The sequence below is a fragment of the Pan paniscus genome, chromosome 19 (assembly GCF_029289425.2).
Source record: "Pan paniscus chromosome 19, NHGRI_mPanPan1-v2.0_pri, whole genome shotgun sequence".
NCBI lineage: Eukaryota > Metazoa > Chordata > Mammalia > Primates > Hominidae > Pan > Pan paniscus.
Window position 1 is genome coordinate 21,778,978 of NC_073268.2, and position 19,392 is coordinate 21,798,369.

Below are 19,392 nucleotides of genomic sequence, written 5' to 3' on the forward strand. Positions count from 1 at the left end.
CTCAGGGAGTCTGAGGCACGAGAATCACTTGAACACAGGAGGCAGAGGTTGCACTGTGCCAAGATCATGCCATTGCACTCTAGCCTGGGTAACAGAGCGAAACTGTCTCAAAAAAAAAAAAAAAGAAAAGTTTGTGAAATAGGGAGTATCCACTAGCTCCCTTCCCACTCCCAGGAGACTTTTTTGAACACTCTTAAGTATAGTTTATTGAATACAATATAAATACTTCACATTTGGCAGTCTATACACAGCAGCTCCAGCCTGGCTTCCCTGGACTTTTGTGCTCTTGCCAACACCACCCTGACCTCAGCTTGGAGACAGCAGTCTCCTTCCTTCCCCTCGTTCCCCCAGCCAGCTAGTTACCAAGTTCTGTCACCACTTCTCCCTCTCCATGCATCCTACTTCAAAATTAGCTTTCCCTGCTCACCTGTGTTCATTGTTCTGTCTGAATGATAAAGAGACAGCCATCTTTTTTTTTTTTTTTTTTTTTTTGAGACAGAGTCTCGCCCTTGTTGCCCAGGCTGGAGTGCAGTGGTGCGATCTTGGCTCACTGCAACCTCTGCCTCCCGGGTTCAAGTGATTCTCCTGCCTCAGCCTCCTGAGTAGGTGGGATTACAGGTGTGCGCCACTACGCCCAGCTTTTTTTTTTTTTTTAAACGGGGTCTTGCTAATGTTGCTGCTCATGTTAAACTTGAATTCCTGGGCTCTAGAGATCCTCCCACCTCAGCTTCCTGAGTAGCTGGGACTACAGGTATATACCACTGCACCCAGCTGTAAGACCAAGCCACCTTTAATGAACAAATATCCTTCCTGTTCTGCTAAAGTACAGAAACTATTTCTACTAGGAGCCAGTGGGAACCTAGGGGTTATCTGGAGCTTAGCTCCAGCTAAGTGACAGGAAAGGGAGGGTCTAGACCAGTCCCTGCTGATGTGCTGCTCCACATTGTCAAAGCCCAAGGAGAGATGAGGCCTCTGGGACCAGAGAGGGCCCTGGTGCTAAGGTGGTGGTGGAACAGAACCCAGCAGCCTTCAGCTGGATACTGATGGCTTCATCTCCTGAAAGCTTTCAGATGACAGCAGCTGGGCCCACTGTTTTACCTACCTGTGTCCACCCACATGGGCTCAGGATGTGGACTTAGAGGCTCTCCTTTAATAAATATCTTATACAATGATTCTGTCTTTGGCTCTGTTTTTCCTGTGCAGGCCCGCAGAGTGCCAGGTGCCTCTCTCCCCTCCTCTACTATTTTGGCTCCTGCTATGAAAAGAATAGTAAAACTACTTTATAGAGAGGAGACGCTTTAGCTGGAGAACAACTCTGTCTTCCTAGGAACCAGGGACAGTCAATAACCAGAAAGGACAGAGGGCTAAAGGGCCTTGGCTAATCTTACTATCAGATGGGTGGCAGACAAGTTACCAGAGAGAAGCAGACTATCACTTTTTCACATGGTCAAAGCAGATATGCACAGAAAAGCATCTATGATCCCCTGAAAGTCCTTGGAGATGGCACTGGATATCCCCAAATTTTCTTATCAGAGGGTAGAAAACTTGAAAAGAGTCTTCTTTTTTTTTTTTTTTTTTTGAGACAAAGTTTTGCTCTTTTGCCCAGGCTGGAGTGCAGTTGCACGATCTTGGCTCACTGCAACCTCTGCCTTCCGGTTTCAAGTGATTCTGCTGCCTCAGCCTCCCGAGTAGCTGGGATTACAGGCGCATGCCACCACACCCGGCTAATTTTTGTATTTTTAGTAGAGACAAGGTTTCACCATGTTGACCAGGCTGGTCACGAACTCCTGCCCTCAAGTGATCCACCCACTTCGGCCTCCCAAAGTACTGGGATTACAGGTGTAAGCCACTGCGCCCAGCCGGCAGGTCCATGTTTTAAAAGCCAGATAAAACTACAGCTCTCTCCACATTCAGACGGGACAGCCAGCCCTGATGGAGCTGGGGTGAAATGCCCCCTTCAGACTGACCAGGTGCTCAGTACAGAAAAGCCAGGTGCCACTCCAGGGAATCTAAGGTGCCTCAAGAAAATGCCAGGTCAGATTTTCCTCAAGAAAGACCAGCCAGGCACAGTGGCTCACATCTGTAATCCAAGTGCTTTGGGAGGCCAAGAAGGGAGGATCGCTTGAGCCCAGGAGTTCAAGACCAACCTGGACCAACAGTGAGACTCTGTCTCTACCAAAAAAAAACAAAAAAAAAAACAAAAACAAAAAACTAACCAAGGGCAGAATCTGATGGCAGCCCCTGAAAGAATCTGGGGGAAACTGGAGGATATGAGTGTGTGTGTATGAAGTTAACTTCAAAGCAAGCTTCCTGTGCTGAGGGGGTGGGAGGTAAGGGTGTGATGAAGCAGGGCTTCTCCTTTGGCAAAGCCTCTGTAGTCCTTCCTTAGTCACCAGGGAGTTGTGGGAGATATAGACCAGGGTTGCAGGTGCCTGGAGTACAGGTACAGCAGACAGGTCATGGTGGGTGAGGGGTCAGCTGGTGGGGCACAGATGCGTTTCCTCGGCAGTCCACATATTCATAGCTCTGAAAGACCAGCTGCTCTGAATGGCTCAGGTATGAACAGGTCAGGGTGCCCCTGGAGAGGAAGCAGGCCTTGTTGCCATGGCTGGGAGGAAAAGGAAAGCTCTGGCCCCATTATACTGTCTGGGGGTGGGGAGCGGGGAGCTCCCTCATTTGCCCTTCCCTCTGGCTCCCCACTCTGCCAAGGTACCTGGGACAGCTGCCCCACCTGTTTTCCAGCAGCTTCCAGACAGCCCTATGCCTGTTGCCCCTAATAACTTATAGGCAAGGTGAGACTCAGAAAAGGGGCTAGACTTGCTATTCCCAAGAGCCAACAAAGATTCATGGGGTCAGCTTGGAAGACTCTCTGCCCACGAGGTGTAGCTGAGTGAGAATGAAGTCAGAAGTGAGAGCAGGGATACCAGAGCTCCAAGCTCTACTTACTGGATGTGCAAAAGCACATGGTGGACTTTGATTTCCAGCCAGGTACAGATTTTGCTGAGAAAGAAGAAAAGAGAACATGGGACCACGTGTCACAGAACTCTTTCCTTCCATCAGGTGCCCCCAAAATGTCACTCCCACCCCTTCCCACCCTTCAGGTGAGTGTAGCAGCATGGCTGCACTATCACTCTGACCTCCACTCACTTGGCCCAGGCACATGCTGGACCCCCATTCAGGAGACAGACAAAACATTCTTCTTCCTCAGCAATGCAGGCTGAAGAGCCCAAGGTCACATATTGTAAAGATTAACCAAATTCCAGCCTGTTTTTCATTCTAATCAAGGTCCAAACAAGCAGAGGCTGGGGACCCTGAACCCTTGCTTATTACATTCTCGGCCATGGGAGGGCAGGCCAGATGCTGGCTGAAGAATTTGCTAAGCAATCAGGAAAGCTGGTGGGTATTAATTGGGTTCCTAAGCCAGGCAAGTGGCTAGGGGAGAAGAGATCAAGGGGTACTCACTATGTGTTTTCATCCCGTATCTTGGTGGCTACTGCATAAAACATCTGTCAACCAAATAGGCACAGGGTTAGCCCCAACTCCAGCTGCCCCTTTCCCACTACCACACATCCACACACCAGTGGGCAGGGCTGGCCAGGGAGAGGGGAGTCACCTGTTCACTGGCCAAAGGGCCAATGTGTAGGAGAAGGTTGTTGGAAACCTGCCCCACCACGAGGGACTGGTGCAGAACCTCGAGGGTCAGCTGTGTCACCATAATGGGGTAGTAGTTGCCATTGGAGATGTTTAAGATATTCTGGGGATGAAGACAAGGGAAGGGAGGAGTGAAGATGGCCCATCCTTAGGAAAAGCCAAACAGTTGCAAAAGCCTGGCTGTCTGGCCTGAGCCCCATCTACCATGACAAGCTTCAGGTGCAGAGGATGAAAACTGGGAGCCCCTTGGAGGGGCATTGAATGGTGAGGGGTCAACTTTACGAAGTTAAGCTGCCTCAGGATCCAGGTCCATCCTGTACAGCTTCTTTCCATTCAGTCCTGTCCATCCAGAGAGTCTCAGGCACTGTCACCCCACTCCACCCCTGTGGTTTACTTATCTGGCCCGGATTCTGACCCCTTACTGTGTAGAGTCCCAATCCTTACCATCTATCATGGAGCTCATGGTTGCTCCTACTTCTCTTCAGGCTCCCAACACCCTCTGGGTGCCATAAGATCCCTGGCTTCCCATGCCCAGGGTCATAACACTGGACAAAGATTACAGCGAAGTATTGCTAGGAAGGGGGGTTTGGAGCCAAGGGCACCCACCCACCGTTATGTTGAGGTAGATATCAGCCTCATCAAAGGCCACTGTGGAGGAGTTGAGGCCTGCAGGCTGCACAATGACGGACCGGGGAAACAGGAAAAAGACGATGAAGGAGGAGGTCACCAGGCAGATGAGCACGGCCAGGAACACAAAGAGCTTCCTGTGGGAAAGCAGGACGCAGGATGGAGGAATGGAAAAGTCTGAACACCAAGGAAACTCGGAGAGGGGGTTCAGACACTCCTCTCCATATACAAAGCTTTCCCCTGCACACTACCCCAACAACATTTAGCTCCCCAGATGTGGCCCGGAATGAGTAGGAGCACAGGATTGGCAGGCAGGCAGCCTGGTTTCCACTCCCAGCTCTCTGTTCCCATTGACCCAATAACATGGAGCAGCCCACTTAGCCTCCTTAAGTCTCAGTTTCCTTGTTGGTAAAAGGCAGATAATTGTACTGACCTCACAGAATTTGTTATCAGCTAATATATGAAAAAATACTAATCACAGGTCCCTGCACATGGCAAAAGCACAATGAATGCTAGTTATTATCACTAGAAGAAATAAGTCCATATTTGGAAGTTCTGAATTTTAACATTCAGAACAGGACACCATCCATCCAATTCAAAATTCAGATATGCATTAAAGAGATAGTACTTTGTTAGTATCTTATGATGTGCACTGCTAATTTCTTTTTTTTCTTTTTTTTGAGATGGAGTCTTGCTCTGTCACCCAAGCTGGAGTGCAGTGGCACGATCTCGGCTCACTGCAACCTCCACCTCCCGGGTTCACGCCATTCTCCTGCCTCAGCCTCCCGAGTACTCTGGGATTACAGGTGCCTGCCACTATGCCTGGCTAATTTTTGTATTTTTAGTAGAGATGGGGTTTTGCCATGTTGGTCAGGCTGGTCTCAAACTCCTGACCTCGTGATCTGCCCGCCTTGGCCTCCCAAAGTGCTGGGATTACAGGTTTTTTTTTTTTTTTTTTTTTTTTCAGATGAGGCCTCGCTCTGTTGCTCAGGCTGGAGTGCAGTGGCGTGATCTTGGCTCACTGAAGCCTCCACCTCCTGGGTTCAAACAATTCTCCTGCCTCAGCCTCCCAAGTAGCTAGGATTACTGGTGTCTGCCACCACGCCCAGATAATTTTTCTATTTTTAGTAGAGACAGGGTTTCGCCATGTTGGCCAGGCTGGTCTTGAACTCCTAACCTCAGGTGATCCGCCTGTCTTGGCCTCCCCAAAGTGCTGGGATTACAGGCATGAACCACCACGCCCAGCCTGATTTCTAATTCTGGTATAGTGGGGTGGCGGAGAGGGTTCGGCTTGGTGTGACTCCCAGGTTGACACCAGGACCTTGGGAGGAGGTTGAGGGAGCTCCATGTCAGATGGACTCAGATCACAAACACGGTAGGCCCCAGGTCTGCCTGAGGTTCTGAAGTATCCCAGAACAGCGGACAATAGGTTTTTCATCTCTACTGGAAGAAAAACAAGCAAATCTGAACTGCCTCAGCAAGGGAGGTGCTTAAGAAAAATAACATTTTCAAATCAATTGCAGCCAGGGCCACATGCTTGTTCCCTCCTTCCTGGGAGGACTTGCAGAGCTACCAGATCCTTCCTGTCTTGGAGAGGGGGCCATGCTTTCTGGAAGCAGTGATGCTTAAGGAAGCCCACCAGGTGGCCTCAAGTGACATCTGCTGTGCCCACAGCTGCTGCTGCTTTTTTCTTTCTTTCTTTCTTTCTTTCTTTCTTTCTTTTTTTTTTTTTTTTTGATAGAGATGGGGTTTCACCATGTTGCCCAGGCTGGTCTTGAACTCCTGAGCTCAAGTGATCTGCCTGCCTTGGCCTCCCAAAGTGCTGGGATTACAGGCATGAGCCACCACACCTGGTCCAGGAGCTTCTAAATCAGGAAAAAATCCTTGGACGTAAGGAGCTGGTACCTCTGAGGCTCAGGCTTTCTATGGAAGAACTAATAGGAAGAAATTAAGGGAGATCAAAACAGGGGAGACAAAGGGAGCAGCCCCCAGGGGCGATGGCTTGTGAAGCTAGGGGAGGAAGGGGGGCTTACGTGTGCTTGGGCTTCAGCCTCTGGTCCCCATAGGGGATGAGAGCCACCAACTGCTTCTCCAGCTCTAGAGAGAAAGAAGGTGAGAGGGAGGGCCAAGATGCAACTGTGACAAATATTTACTGTGCCAGCTTCCCAGAAGCACGCCTCCACCCACACCATAGAGCAATGTTAGAAACATGCCACATCTGCCCCAGAGCAGGACTGGAAGCACTGGACTCTGCTACCAAAGTTGGCAGCTCAGCTTTGTCATCTCTAGAATGGAAGTGAGATTTCCACTAATAGGTATGAAGAATCTCTGAAAGTCACCAGCAAATCAGAGATGCCCAGCATCTTTGGAAAGTTCATTTGTAACTTCCTGAACTGAATGAATCCTAGGACACACAGTGTTGCTCAGAAGCACAGTGGCTAGAACCCTTCTTTCCCACAAGGGGCTGGAGAATACAACCAGGGAAGGAGGGCAGGTTTTTGCAGGGAACCCAAGGATAGTTAAGTATCTCCCTGGCCAGCCTGAGACTGGGAGGTCAAGAGCTGGGAGCAGATCTAACCCCATCCAAGGAGACTCAGAGGGGCTGCCCCAGGCCAACAGGCTAAGAACTTTCCCTGGATTCCAGGCTATTTCCAGAGCCTTGGGCCACTCACCTTGGGGAATCTTGCCACTGCCCTGGCAGGTGGGACAAGTCACGAAGCTGGCATCAGCAGTTCCTTCACAAGGTACACAGGAACAAAAAGACTTGCTGCTACCGGTGCTGGAGTAGCTGACAGCCTTGCTGCCAATGGCTGGTTTGGAGGACAGGATTGACTTGTTCTCATCCTCCCGCCAAGAGCCCAGCTGGGAAAACGTCTTACCCATTCTTCAGGGGCGGGGGTTTCACTAATGAGAAAAGACCAAAGTTCAGTGCTAAGCTTGTTAGCACTGACGCCAGATGTAATTTTGGTTTGAAGTTCTCAAGACTGGCAAGGAGCTTCACCACAGTTTAAGCAAGCTCAAGCCTAAGGAAGACAGGATGTGAAAAACTGGGTGGTCACATGGGACTCTCAGAAGTCTCAATGCATTTCGACTCCTTTCATTATTTTAAAAGAGACCAATCTGCCTACAAAAGGGAAAACAAAAGAAAAGCAGAAGTTACTTCACTTTAAGGAACTTCCATAAGTGATTGTCAGAGCATTTAATTTTTCTCTGGAAAAGTTGCTGAGCTGTCATTCAGTTTAAGGGAAGGAAGTTGGATAGGGCAGAAAAGAGATTCTTTGAATCAAGGAGAGAGGAGGCCAGACTGGTCACAGGTGTGGTTAAGACCCCTATCTAAAGAAGCCCTGGGAGAAAGCAGACACCTCACTGCTTTCTGAGGCGGGGTAAGAAAGCCTGAGGAGGGTCATAGTGATACCAGGGTCTCTCTTTCACTAGGAAAAGTCAAGGCTAAATCTGGACTCTGTGTGGCAGAACGAGGCCGGCAAGTGAGCCACACAGATCTTTCTGGGCTAAAATATAGGGATGCTCACCTTGTTCAGGTCTGGGATCCCAGGCTCCTCAGCTGCACGAGGGCGAGACTTCTGTAGTGCGTCTTTGGGGAGAAGGGCCTCTAAGGGCAGAGTGGGCTGGGCTGGGCTGAGCTGAGCTGGGCGGTGGTGGGGAGAAGCACCGCCTGGGGCCGGCAACCGGCCGGAGTCCTAGGGGAACGAATGTGCCGCACTGGAGAGTGGGGATAGTAAGGACGCTGACCTCCCCGAAGGGCCAAGCCGATTCCTGGGCTACATGGGGGCTCTGCCATGGGCCGACCGGGTGGAAGCGGACGGAGAAGGTGCGACTTCATTAAGGGAGGATTTCAAGTCCCACCACACACCCCTAGAGGCCGTTAGTCAAGCTTGGTACCTGTGCGGGGGGCGCCTGTGTGTTGGGCGAGGAGGCGGCAACAGGAGGTGTCTTGACCTCCGAAAGGTAAAGTAGGTATAAAGGGTCTAGGAAGGGCCTTACCCGCGGACGACTGCGGCGACAGAAACGGAAGAGAGTGGAATCGAAAATGCGGGAGCGAACACTCCCCTCAAGCTTTGACTCAGTGCCCAGGGAAGTCCCGCCCCAGCCCCTAAGGGCCCACCCCCCCCCGTCCCCCGGTCCACCCCTTCGCCACGCAGCGGCCTGAGACGCTGCCAGCTCTTCAAACGTTACCCGAGGGTCCGGACGCTGCTTCCGCAAGGACTAGCCAGTCCGGGTAGGAATTTCCAAGAACATTTATTTCACCATTCTTTAGGTGGTTATGTACAAGTACATACATAACCAGGAGAGCAACCCGGGCCCTCCTGGCCCTCGATTATAAAACTCCGATGGTCAAAACAGGTCCCACCCATCAACCCAATTACACCCTGCCGCTCCACCTTCTACCCGGAAGCCCCGATTAAAACGTTTTAAATAATGAACGGCCTGGCTGGCTTGCAGTTTGAATCCTGGTTTATTTAAGTAGCATTCAGGAGTTATACTGTAAATAAACATCATTATGGCTAATGACTAATTAAAATCACCATTCATTACAAATACCAACCAGGTTAGATAATACTATTAACTATCTTTTCCCCTTCGGTCTGGGGTTCATATTCTTCCTTTTCTGGAAGTCATTTTCATGGATAAAATATTTAGCATTTTTTGTTACCTCTTCCTTCACCAACTGTACTCAACACCCTTCTGTAAACAGAGTGAGAACCTGGGTTCATGGACAAGCTCTTTTCCACTTATCTTCGGGTTAAACCAAAACTTTTTCAGCAACTTTGCCCCTGTCCAAGTTTTGCAGAACACCAGCTGCCTCTTCCTGTTCTAGGCTTTCTAGGGCTAGATACCTCTGAACGGACTTCAAGCATTAAAGAAGTCATCAGCATTTCCTATACCTCACACACACTCATTTGCCCACCCTGAACTTCACTGACATTAATTTAGGAGCCTGCCTTTTGCCTTTCACATGTTTCTATTTCCCCCACTGTACTGTAAAATAAGATCTGCCCTGACATTAAGAAAAAAGGCAACTGTTAAATTTACTTTTCCCTTTAAATAACAGGATTTTTTCCTTTTCTATAAGATTAGCAAAATATTTCACAATACCTATATTTTTTCCCTTAAATAAAAATGTATGCAAAATTACTATAATAGACATTGCTCAATAGGTGCTGGTAGGTTTATCAGCACACTCTTCCTCCTTTCATTGAAATGCGGAGATTCCCTTGAAGTTGGATACTCTTGAATGCACCATGGAGTCTTTAGAAAGCAACGGTGCCAATTATTAAGTATTGCAGGAAAATTACTTTCTCCTTGAGAGAGGAAGAGTAACAACATTTCTATCATGCTCTGGGTGTTATTTCAATGCCAAATAACTATGAAGCTTGAGGTGGATTACAGAAATTATGAGAATAATTCTTAAAAACAACTTCCGAGGTTAATGTCTTTCAAAACCTGAAAATTAACAGATATCCCCATAAAAAATCCACATTAACCAAAGAAAAATACTCAGTTTCAATAAAAGCAGAAAGAAAAATGGTTCTATATGAAGTTGAAGTTACACTTGTCAATGCACTAAAATAGTTTTATCCAAATCAACTGAAAAACTGTCTTCATACTATTCATCCGATGTCTAAAGTGAAAATTTAAGTTCTGGTCTTTAGTTTGCTCCCCAAAATACTGTAACAGGTATTGTCTTGGTAACTCAACGATGGGCTCTATACAGATTCATCAGATTAAAAATAAGCAAGGGCTTCTATCCCATACCCCAATGACAGAATAAAGATCATCTCTGAGCAGCAGGCAGTTATTTAATACAAGGTCACTCCTCAATAGCGTTGGCTGTACCAGTCGTTGTTGTTTAACTGAAGAAGTTCTGTCACAACCTGCAGGATATTGTAATTGTGTTTCTTTAGCAGCCGTAGGTTCAGCTGCCTGTCACAGAATCCCATTTCAAAGAGATGGGCCATCAGGGCTGCTGTCTGATCTTCAGAAACTATTGGCTGTGTAGAGACAAGCAAAGCAAAAAAAAACAAAAAATTCTGTATAATTTAAATGTTTATTTTATACATTTGTATCATCTTGCAAGCATACTAGTCTTTCCAGATTTATTCAAAGTACTAGGTAATTAGATTCAAGGCTATGGCACTCCTGTGTACTTGATACCAACGGTTCGGACTGGGAAGGCCCTATTTTAGATTATCTGTGTACTTGAAGGAGGAGAAAAGGGAAACCGGGGAGCTAATGAACTGTACTTAGAACTAGGAGAATGCTTCACTCGGGACTTTCAGGAAGAAGCATTTTTTGGCCAGATGAAGGAATGACAGCAAGCCCCAGAGACCCTGTGAACATAAATGTAATTGTGATGATGGGGGAAGTATGAGCAAGATAAAAGTGTTACTGAAAGATGCTATGGGAAATTTTGTCAGATATGCAGAGGAGCTGGACAAAAAAAACAGCTTGGGAAATTACAACCTGGGAAGGCTTCTTGATTTTTTCTCCTCCAAAAGAATAGGTAAGAGGGGCTGGGCGCGGTGGCTCACACCTGTAATCCCAGCACTTTGGGAGGCTGAGGTGGGCGGATCATGAGGTCAGGAGATTGAGACCATCCTGGCTAACACAGTGAAACCCCATCTCTACTAAAAATACAAAAAATTAGCCAGGCGTGGTGGCAGGCGCCTGTAGTCCCAGCTACTTGGGAGGCTGAGGCAGGACAATGGCGTGAACCCAGGAGGTGGAGCTTGCAGTGAGCCGAGATCGCGCCACTGCACTCCAGCCTGGGTGACAGAGCGAGACTCCATCTCAAAAAAAAAAAAACAAGAATAGGTAAGAGGAAGTTAACATTCATTCATTCAAGCCCTGTGGTGGAAGCATTACCTTCCTAAATCCTTAAACGCTTGTTTTGTTGTTGTTGTTGTTTTGTTTTTTGAGACACGGTGTCACTCTGTTCCCCAGGCTGGTTTGCAGTGGTGTGAACACAGCTCATTGCAGCCTCAACCTCCTGGGCTCAAGTGATCCTCCTGCCTCAGCCTTCCAAATAGCTGGGACCACTGGTCTGCGCTACCATGCCCGGCAAATTTTTAAATTTTTTACTAGAGATGAGGTTTCCCTATGTTGCCCAGGCTGGTCTTGAACTTCTGGGCTCAAGTGATCCTTGAACTTTGGTCTCCCAAAATGCTGGGATCATAGATGTGAGCCACCTCGCCTGGCCTCTGGTTCTGTTATTATCCCAATTTCACAGACTGGGGATACTGAAACTGTGCAGCAGAAAGATTATTAACTTTGGAGGCAGATAGGCTTAGACTCAAACCCTAATCTTCCATTTACTTACCAACTGTGCTATCGATTCCTTTATGAACTGAAGATATATCATACCTCCTACTTTGCAGGGTTGTTGAAAAAGTATGTAAAGATGAGAACAGTATGCAAACATGTTAAGCATTTCCCTCCAAACCTGATTCCACTGTTCCATTCTACCTTCTTATTTCAGAATAGATTATCCATCCTCCTTTGCAGGTTAATGGAATGTACCTTGCATTGTATCTTATTACCTCTCACCACTTCAGAAATCTTTCTCCATCTCCAATCTGTCTTCTCATCTTTATCATTAACCTCTTTCACTGCTGGCTTGCCCATCTCTAAAGTCTCACCCAACTTTAAAAATGCTTCCTCTTGTCTTATGTATCCTAGCTTCTGCCTGTTGTAGCCTGTCTATTTGAAAGTGTGGTGTACTTCTACTCTCAAATTCCTCACCACCAGTTCATATCTCTCTGTAGCATCTAACACCGTTGACCATGTCCCCCTTATTAAAACACCTTCCTTAAGTTCCAGCATAGAACTCTCTCTCTTCATTTTCCTCCTAGTTCCCAGCTTTCTTTCAGAGTATTCCTTTCCCTGATCCTTAAAGGTTGCTTCTTGCTTTCCCCATTATTCCTGGATCATCTCATTCCATCAGATGGCTTCTGCTATAATCTGTAGGCAAGTGACTCTCAAGCATGTATCACCAGGCCAAATCCCTCCCCTGTGATCTGGATGGATACCGTTGGCTTGCCATTATCTGTGGGTTCCTCATCTATGGATCAGTCACCAAAGGACTGAAAATATTTGGGGAGAAAAAAAGGAACACGTACAAACTTTTTTGTCATTATTCCCGAATACCGTATAACAACTATTTAGATAGCATTTACATTGTATTGGGTATTGTAAGTAATGTAGAGATGAAGTATATGAGATGGGCTGGGTGCAGTGGCTCAAGTTTCTCATCCCAGCAATTTGGGAGGCTGAAGCGGGAGGATTGTTTTGAGGCCAGGAGTTAGTTGCCCTGGGCAACACAGTGAAACCCCATCTCTTCAAAAAGATTTTTAAAAAACTAGCTAGGCATGGTGGTGCCCACCTGTAGTCCCTGCTACTCAAGAAGCTGAGGTGAGAGGATTGCTTGAATCCAAGAGTTCTAGGCTGCAGTGAGCTACAATCTAGTTATTGCACTCCAGCCTGGATGACAGAGCAAGACCCTGTCTCTAAAAAACTAAAACTAAACAAGCAAGCAAGAAGATGTGCCTAGGTTATATATAAATACTACACTATTTTATATAAGGGACTTAAGCATCTATGGATTTCAGTATCCCACAGGGGGTCCTGGAGCCAACCGTCATAGATACTGAGGGACAACTATATATCCAGCTGCACTCTGGATATCTTTACCTTTACCTGGATATGCCACGAACTCAACACTGTCCAGCAAAACTGACCTAGTTCTCTTCTTCTGCTCTTAATGAATGGTACTAAGCCAGAAACTTGGGATTTATCCTTGACTTTTTCCCCTCCACCCCAAGATAGTGTCTGGCTTTGTTGCCCAGGCTGGAGTGCAGTGGCATGACCTCAGCTCACTGCAGCCTCTGCCTCTGGGGCTCAAGCTATTCTCCCACCTAAGCCCCCCAAGTAGCTGGGACTACAGGTGTGCGCCACCAAGTCCGGCTAATTTCTTTGTATTTTTTGTAGAGATAGGGTTTCACTATGTTGCCCAGGCTGGTCTCAAACTCCTGAGCTCAAGTGATCTGCCCACCTTGGCCTCCCAAAGTGCTGAAATTACAGATGTGAGCCACCGTGCCCAGCCTATCCTTCTTTTTAGCCACTTAATCATCATCTCAAAGTTATGCCATTTCCATCTCTTAATTATCTTTTCTACCCTTCCTTTCCACCAATACATGGATTCTCTTAGGGATTTCCTTTTTTTTTTTTTTTGAGACGGAGTCTCGCTCTGTCACCCAGGCTGGAGTGCAGTGGCATGATTTCAGCTCACTGCAACCTCTGCTTCCCAGGTTCAAGCAATTCTTCTGCCTCAGACTCCCGAGTAGCTAGGACTACAGGCACGTGCCACCACGTCCGGCAATTTTTGTATTTTTAGTAGAGATGCGGTTTCACCATATTGGCCAGGCTGGTCTTGAACTCCTGACCTCGTGATCTGCCCGCCTCGGCCTCCCAAAGTGCTGGGATTACAGGCATGAGCCACCACGCCCAACTGGATTTCTTTACTGGCTCTACCAGCCTCTACAATGTAGCCGGTAATCTTACTAAAAACAGATCTCATCATGTCAATCACTTCCTTAAAACCCTTCAATTGCTCCTCCTATTAATTAGCCTTAAAATAAAATCCAAACCTCATAACACAGCATCCTGCCTACATATTTGGTCTGTTTTTCTTTTTCTTTTTCTTTTTTTTTGAGACAGAGTCTCGCTCTGTCACCCAGGCTGAAGTGCAGTGGTGCAATCTCGGCTCACTGCAACATCCGCCTCCCAGGTTCAAGCGATTCTCCTGCCTCGGCCTCCTGAGTAGCTGGGATTACAGGCACGTCACCACGCCTAGCTAATTTTTGTATTTTTAGTAGAGATGGGGTTTCACCACGTGGGTCAGGCTGGTCTCGAACTCCTGACCTCATGATCCACCCGCCTCAGCCTCCCAAAGTGTTGAGATTACAGGCGTGAGCCACCACACCCGGCCTTGTTTTTTTTTTTTTTTTTTTTTTGAGACAGGGTCTCACTCTGTCACCCACATTGGAGTTCAGTGGTGTGATCTCAGCTCACTGCAACCTCTGCCTCCCGGACTGAAGTGATCTTCCCACCTCGGCCTCTTGAGTATCTGGGACCACAGGCGTATACCACCATGCCCAGCTAATTTTTTATGTTTTTAGTAGACAGGGTTTTGCCCTGTTGCCCAAACTGGTCTTGAACTCCTGGACGCAAATAATCGACCAGCCTCGGCCTCCCAACCTGCTGGGATTACAGGTGTGAGCCACCAAGCCCAGCCAGTCTTTTTTCATCTTACTCCTCTTCTTAGACCGGATTCACACTCCATGCTCACATTTCCAAGTCTTTTTTACTGGCTACACTGTCTACAATGCCCTTTCCCTTCCTCTTTCCTGATGAACATTTACTCCGTCCTTTAGGACTCAGTTCAGGCATCATCTACCAGAAAGCCTTACTTGGGCACACCAGGCTGAAGTGTTTCATCTGTCTGATAGCACTGGCATAGTATCTTTCTTTTTTTTGAGATGGAGTCTCACTCTGTTGCCCAGGCTGGAGTGCAGTAGCACAATCTCAGCTCACTGCAAACTCCACCTCCCAGGTTCAAGTGATTCTCCTGCCTCAGCCTCCCAAGTAGCTGGGATTACAGGCACACATCACCATGCCTGGCTAATTTTTGTATTTTTAGTAGAGACGGGGTTTCATCATGTTGGCCAGGATGGTCTCGAACTCCTGACCTTGTGATCCACCCGCCTCAGCCTTCCAAAGTGCTGGGATTACAGGCATGAGCCACCACACCCGGCCAGCATAGTATCTTACTATGTACTTTAAGTATCCATGCACCTCACTTGTTTCCCATAGTTTCTGGGCAAGACTCAGTGTCTTTTTTGTTGTTGTTTTTTGAGGCAGGGTCTCACTCGGTCACCCAAGCTGGAGTGCAGTGGCTCCATTGTGGCTCACTACAGTAGCCTCAACCTCCTGTGCTCAAGTGATCCTCCCACCTTAGTTTCCCAAGTAACTGGGACTGTAGGTGCATGCCATCATACTTTTTTTTTAAGATGGAGTCTTGTTCTGTCGCCAGGCTGGAGTGCTGTGGTGCCATCTCGGCTCACTGCAAGCTCTGACTCCCTGGATCAAGCAATTCTCCTGCCTCAGCCTCCCGAGTAGCTGGGACTACAGGCGCCTGCCACCACGCCCAGCTAATTTTTGTATTTTTAGTAGAGACAGGGTTTCACCATGTTGGCCAGGATGGTCTCGATCTCCTGACCTTGTGATCCGGCCTGCCTCGGCCTCCCAAAGTGCTGGGATTACAGGTGTGAGCCACTGCACCCGGCCATACTTATCTAATTTTTAAATTTTTTTGTAGAGATGGGGGTCTCACTATGTTGCCCAGGCTGGTCTCAAACTCCTGGGCTCAAGCAGTCCTCCCACCTTGGCCTCCCAAAGTACTAGGATTACAGGTAAGAGCCACCATACCTGGCCAAGAACTGGTGTTTTATTCATGCCATAGTGCCAACACCTGGAATAGCTTCTCTCTATAGAAAATATTAATAGATCATCAATAATACATTCTTCTCTTTTCTTCCCTTAAGTAACTTGGCTAAAGTCATATAGTTAGAAAGTGGCAGAGTTGGCCAGGTGCGGTGGCTCACGCCTGTAATCCCAGCACCTTGGGAGGCCGAAGCGGGAAGATCACGAGGTCATAAGATCGAGACCATCCTGGCTAACACGGTGAAACATCGTCTCTACTAAAAAATACAAAAAATTAGCTGGGTGTAGTGGCAGGCGCCTGTAGTCCCAGCTACTCGGGAGGCTGAGTCAGGAGAATGGTGTGAACCCAGGAGGTGGAGCTTGCAGTGAGCCGAGATCGCGCCACTGCACCCCAGCCTGGGCAACAGAGCGAGACTTCGTCTCAAAAAAAAAAAAAAATAAGTGGCAGAGTTGTGTTGTGTGTTAACTGAAGACTAAATCTAAAGCCTATGCCCTTTCCACAATGCCATGTTACTCTTCAACCCAGACAGATGCCATCACTTTCACTGGTGACATGGAGTTGAGATTCAGGAAAATAAAACACACACACTGACCTGTGCAGTGACTGGTGGCCCAGCAAACAGGGCCTTGTATGCAGAGGCAGCAACAGACAAAGCCCCCTTCACCAGTCCTCCAGCAATGCTGCTCCCATGATGGTGCCTGCAGAGGAAAACCAAATTATCTCCCCAAACAAACACAAATCATTACCTTTTTACAAGATAATCTGGGCTCTAATCCTTGGAAGAAAATAAGATTTCCTTAAGAGAAAAAATTAGATGGAAAAAGAGAACACAATTGCTTTCATTATCAGCTTTATAGCTACAGATCATGGTTTGATGGAGGGCCCAGCTCTACTGGTGCAAGATAGGGGCACTGCAGGAAACACACCACTCTGGTAACCATGACGGCTCTCACTCCTAGCTGAAAATTAATGTGATCGAGGACACACAAGGATATTAACAGTTTGTCTGCTCAATTATTCTCTCAGAGAAAACACCTTGCAAAGGAAATGTGATTTTCTGGACACTGGCCTAATATGAGTGGAAGCAGAGAACCAGGTATGTCCAAGAAAAAATTATTTAAATGTATACTGGGCTTAACCTTTCTACCTTTTCCCCAGTGCTAAGAGTGAGGTAATTTGTGGACATTATTTCCTTGTCTGAAACATAAAACACTCTTTTTTTTTTTTTGATGTTGTTTCACTTGTCAGCCAGGCTGGAGTGCAATGGTGCAATCTCAGTTCACTGCAACCTCCGCCTCCTGGGTTCAAGCAATTCTCCCACCTCAGCCTCCTGAGTAGCTGGGATTACAGGTGCCCGCCACCATGCCTGGCTAATTTTTGTATTTTTAGTAGAGATGGGGTTTCGCTATGTTGGCCAGGCTGATCTTGAACTCCTGACCTCATGATCCACCCGCCTCGGCCTCCCAAACAGAACACTCTTAAACATCAGCTTTAGCCATTTGTTCAGTGTTGCTCAAAGCCTTTAGAAGAAACAAGAATAAGACGGAACAAAGGCTCCCCTTCTCTGCTCTCTGAAGATGGGTACATACTGTGAGAGGCTCTTTTAAGCAGAAGGAATACAAGAATATCCACCTGCTTCTGAAAAAAGAGACTGCACAAGGTTGTTACCTTGAGTGGTCATAGCTCTTCTGTCTGCTGTTTACAAGTCCTGATGAGCCTCTGGGCTCTAAAAGCAAAAGAGCTGTTGGTTAGATGCAGCATCCATAAGCACCTACTGTTTCCTAACTCACAGCAAGGCTATTATTGAGGCAGGTGGCAATCTGATCACAGTGTTTGAAGTCTTTTTTTTTTTTTTTTTAAAGTATTTGGGAAGTTTTAAGGGTAGTTTAAGTGATAAGGAGAAACTGTCCAGAAATGCAATGCAAGATGATTGTTTATTGAATCAGAAAAATCAACTCTATAATCCTAACACACTGATATATTTTGTAGTAAGAAAACAGACTCACAGCCATTAGAAACCTGCTGAACTGCTAGTCAGGAAAGGGGGAGATGGAGCTGGAACCTAGATTGTTTGGCTCCAAAGCCTGTGTTCTTTCCACTACCTCTATGAGGTCTAACAATATATTCAGCCAGAGAATAGAAATTAGAGTATGCAGGAGGAGCATGGAGAGAGTGAAGGGCAAGTTTTTTTTTTTTGTTTTTTTTTTAAGACGGAGTCTCGCACTATTGCCTGGGCTGGAGTGCAATGGTGTGATCTCGGCTCACTCCAACCTCCGCCTCCCAGATTCATGTGATTCTCCTGCCTCAGCCTCCCAAGTAGCTGGGATTACAGGTGCCCGCCACCATGCCTGGCTAATTTTTGCTATTTTTTAGTAGAGACAGGGTTTCACTATGTTGGCCAGGCTGGTCTCGAACTCCTGACCCTATGATCCGCCTGCCTTGGCCTCCCAAAGTGTTGGGATTACAGGTGTGAGCCACCACGCCCGGCCTGTGAAGGGCAAGTTTCTAAAAACCACCAAGAATCACGAAGAGAGAGAGGCTATTTATACCTGGTTTCCATTAGACAGGAGCAGAGAAAAAGAGAAAAAGCTTAGGCTGATCATTACCTCCTCTGATCTGATCAGGGACTGAAGAAACTTCTGGTATGGTAACTGGTAAATCCACTCCTGGGGAACCATGATGATGTACACAAGGAGAGCTCCTTTCAGAAAGACACAATATGGAAAGTAAATTGAAAAGGCACTTATGGCAACAGTGGAGAAATAGTAAACACAGTACAGCAGTGCCAAATTCTCTACAGAGGCTTCACATTTCTGATCCAGATCACATGTCTGGATTTAGGGTTCCATCATAAGGGCTACATTCTACCCCATTTTCCTCTTTAGCCACAGGCAAGCTAGAAATGTTGGCTTCAGTCTGGTCATGTCCCCACCTACATCAAGTGGTGTCAATAAACGGAAATGTCTAGCTTTTGGGGAGAATGGTTTACATTATAGTCAAGGCTCCAGCATTTTCCCTACTATTAGGAGACAAGAATGATTCAGATAGATTCACCAGAGAATTAAAAATAATTTGTTTGGTTTTATAGTGTTTTTTCCCATAATGGATTTAACTTCCTAATTATGACTGTTTGGGTTGAGTTTTTGCTGCCTTTACTGAAGAGTCAATAAAACAAGGAGGGAAGGTCCAGGGATGTTTGTGTTTAAAAACTGGCTCTCAGCCAGGCATAGTGGCTCACACCTGTAATCCCAGCATTTTGGGAGACCCAGGCAGTTGGATCGCTTAAGGCCAGGAGTTCAAGACCAGCCTGGACAACGTGGCAAAACCCCGCTTCTACAATAAATACAAAAATTAGCTAGGTGTGGTGGCCCATGCCTATAGTCCCAGCTACTCAGGGGGCTGAGGTGGGAGGATTGCTTGAGCCTCAGAGGCAGAGGTGGCAGTGAGCCAAGATTGTGCCACTGCACTCCAGCCTGGGCAACAGACTGAGACCCTGTCTCAAAAAAAAAAAAAAACACAACCAGCTCTCAATAATCAAAATATAAGCAGACAGACTATACTCGGATAATTTAAGGCCAACTAAAACAAATATT

General features: G+C 47.1%; 2 protein-coding genes across 8 annotated transcripts in view; both read right to left on the minus strand.

Moving 5' to 3' along the window:
* Window positions 1-1,557: 1,557 nt before the first annotated feature.
* On the minus strand, window positions 1,558-8,426 carry TMEM106A (transmembrane protein 106A). Of its 5 annotated transcripts, XM_063599023.1 has the most exons (10): window positions 8,281-8,416; window positions 7,809-7,976; window positions 7,158-7,182; window positions 6,951-7,013; window positions 6,312-6,375; window positions 4,262-4,415; window positions 3,614-3,754; window positions 3,463-3,506; window positions 2,947-3,000; window positions 1,558-2,578 (listed from the first exon to the last, which is right to left on the minus strand). In XM_063599023.1, exons 3-10 carry the CDS (start codon window positions 7,159-7,161, stop codon window positions 2,458-2,460), a joined length of 645 nt encoding a protein of 214 aa, XP_063455093.1. In that variant the 5' UTR covers window positions 7,162-7,182; window positions 7,809-7,976; window positions 8,281-8,416; the 3' UTR covers window positions 1,558-2,457. The 5 variants fall into 5 exon arrangements, with proteins under 5 accessions (XP_063455093.1, XP_008964773.1, XP_054956861.1 ...); XM_008966525.6 differs by having other exon boundaries at window positions 6,951-7,182; window positions 8,281-8,426; XM_055100886.2 differs by having other exon boundaries at window positions 6,951-7,182; window positions 8,179-8,316.
* A 90-nt stretch (window positions 8,427-8,516) lies between these two features.
* The window catches only part of NBR1 (NBR1 autophagy cargo receptor), a 78,229-nt gene continuing 67,353 nt past the window's right edge, over window positions 8,517-19,392 (minus strand). For all 3 annotated transcript variants that reach the window (XM_014342025.5, XM_055100888.2, XM_034941785.3), the window contains 4 exons: window positions 18,406-18,500; window positions 17,468-17,525; window positions 16,392-16,497; window positions 8,517-10,289 (listed from right to left, as the gene is read on the minus strand). In XM_014342025.5, coding sequence (XP_014197511.4) covers window positions 10,116-10,289; window positions 16,392-16,497; window positions 17,468-17,525; window positions 18,406-18,500 — 433 coding nt within the window. In that variant the 3' untranslated portion in view covers window positions 8,517-10,115. The remainder of the gene's footprint in view (window positions 10,290-16,391; window positions 16,498-17,467; window positions 17,526-18,405; window positions 18,501-19,392) is intronic.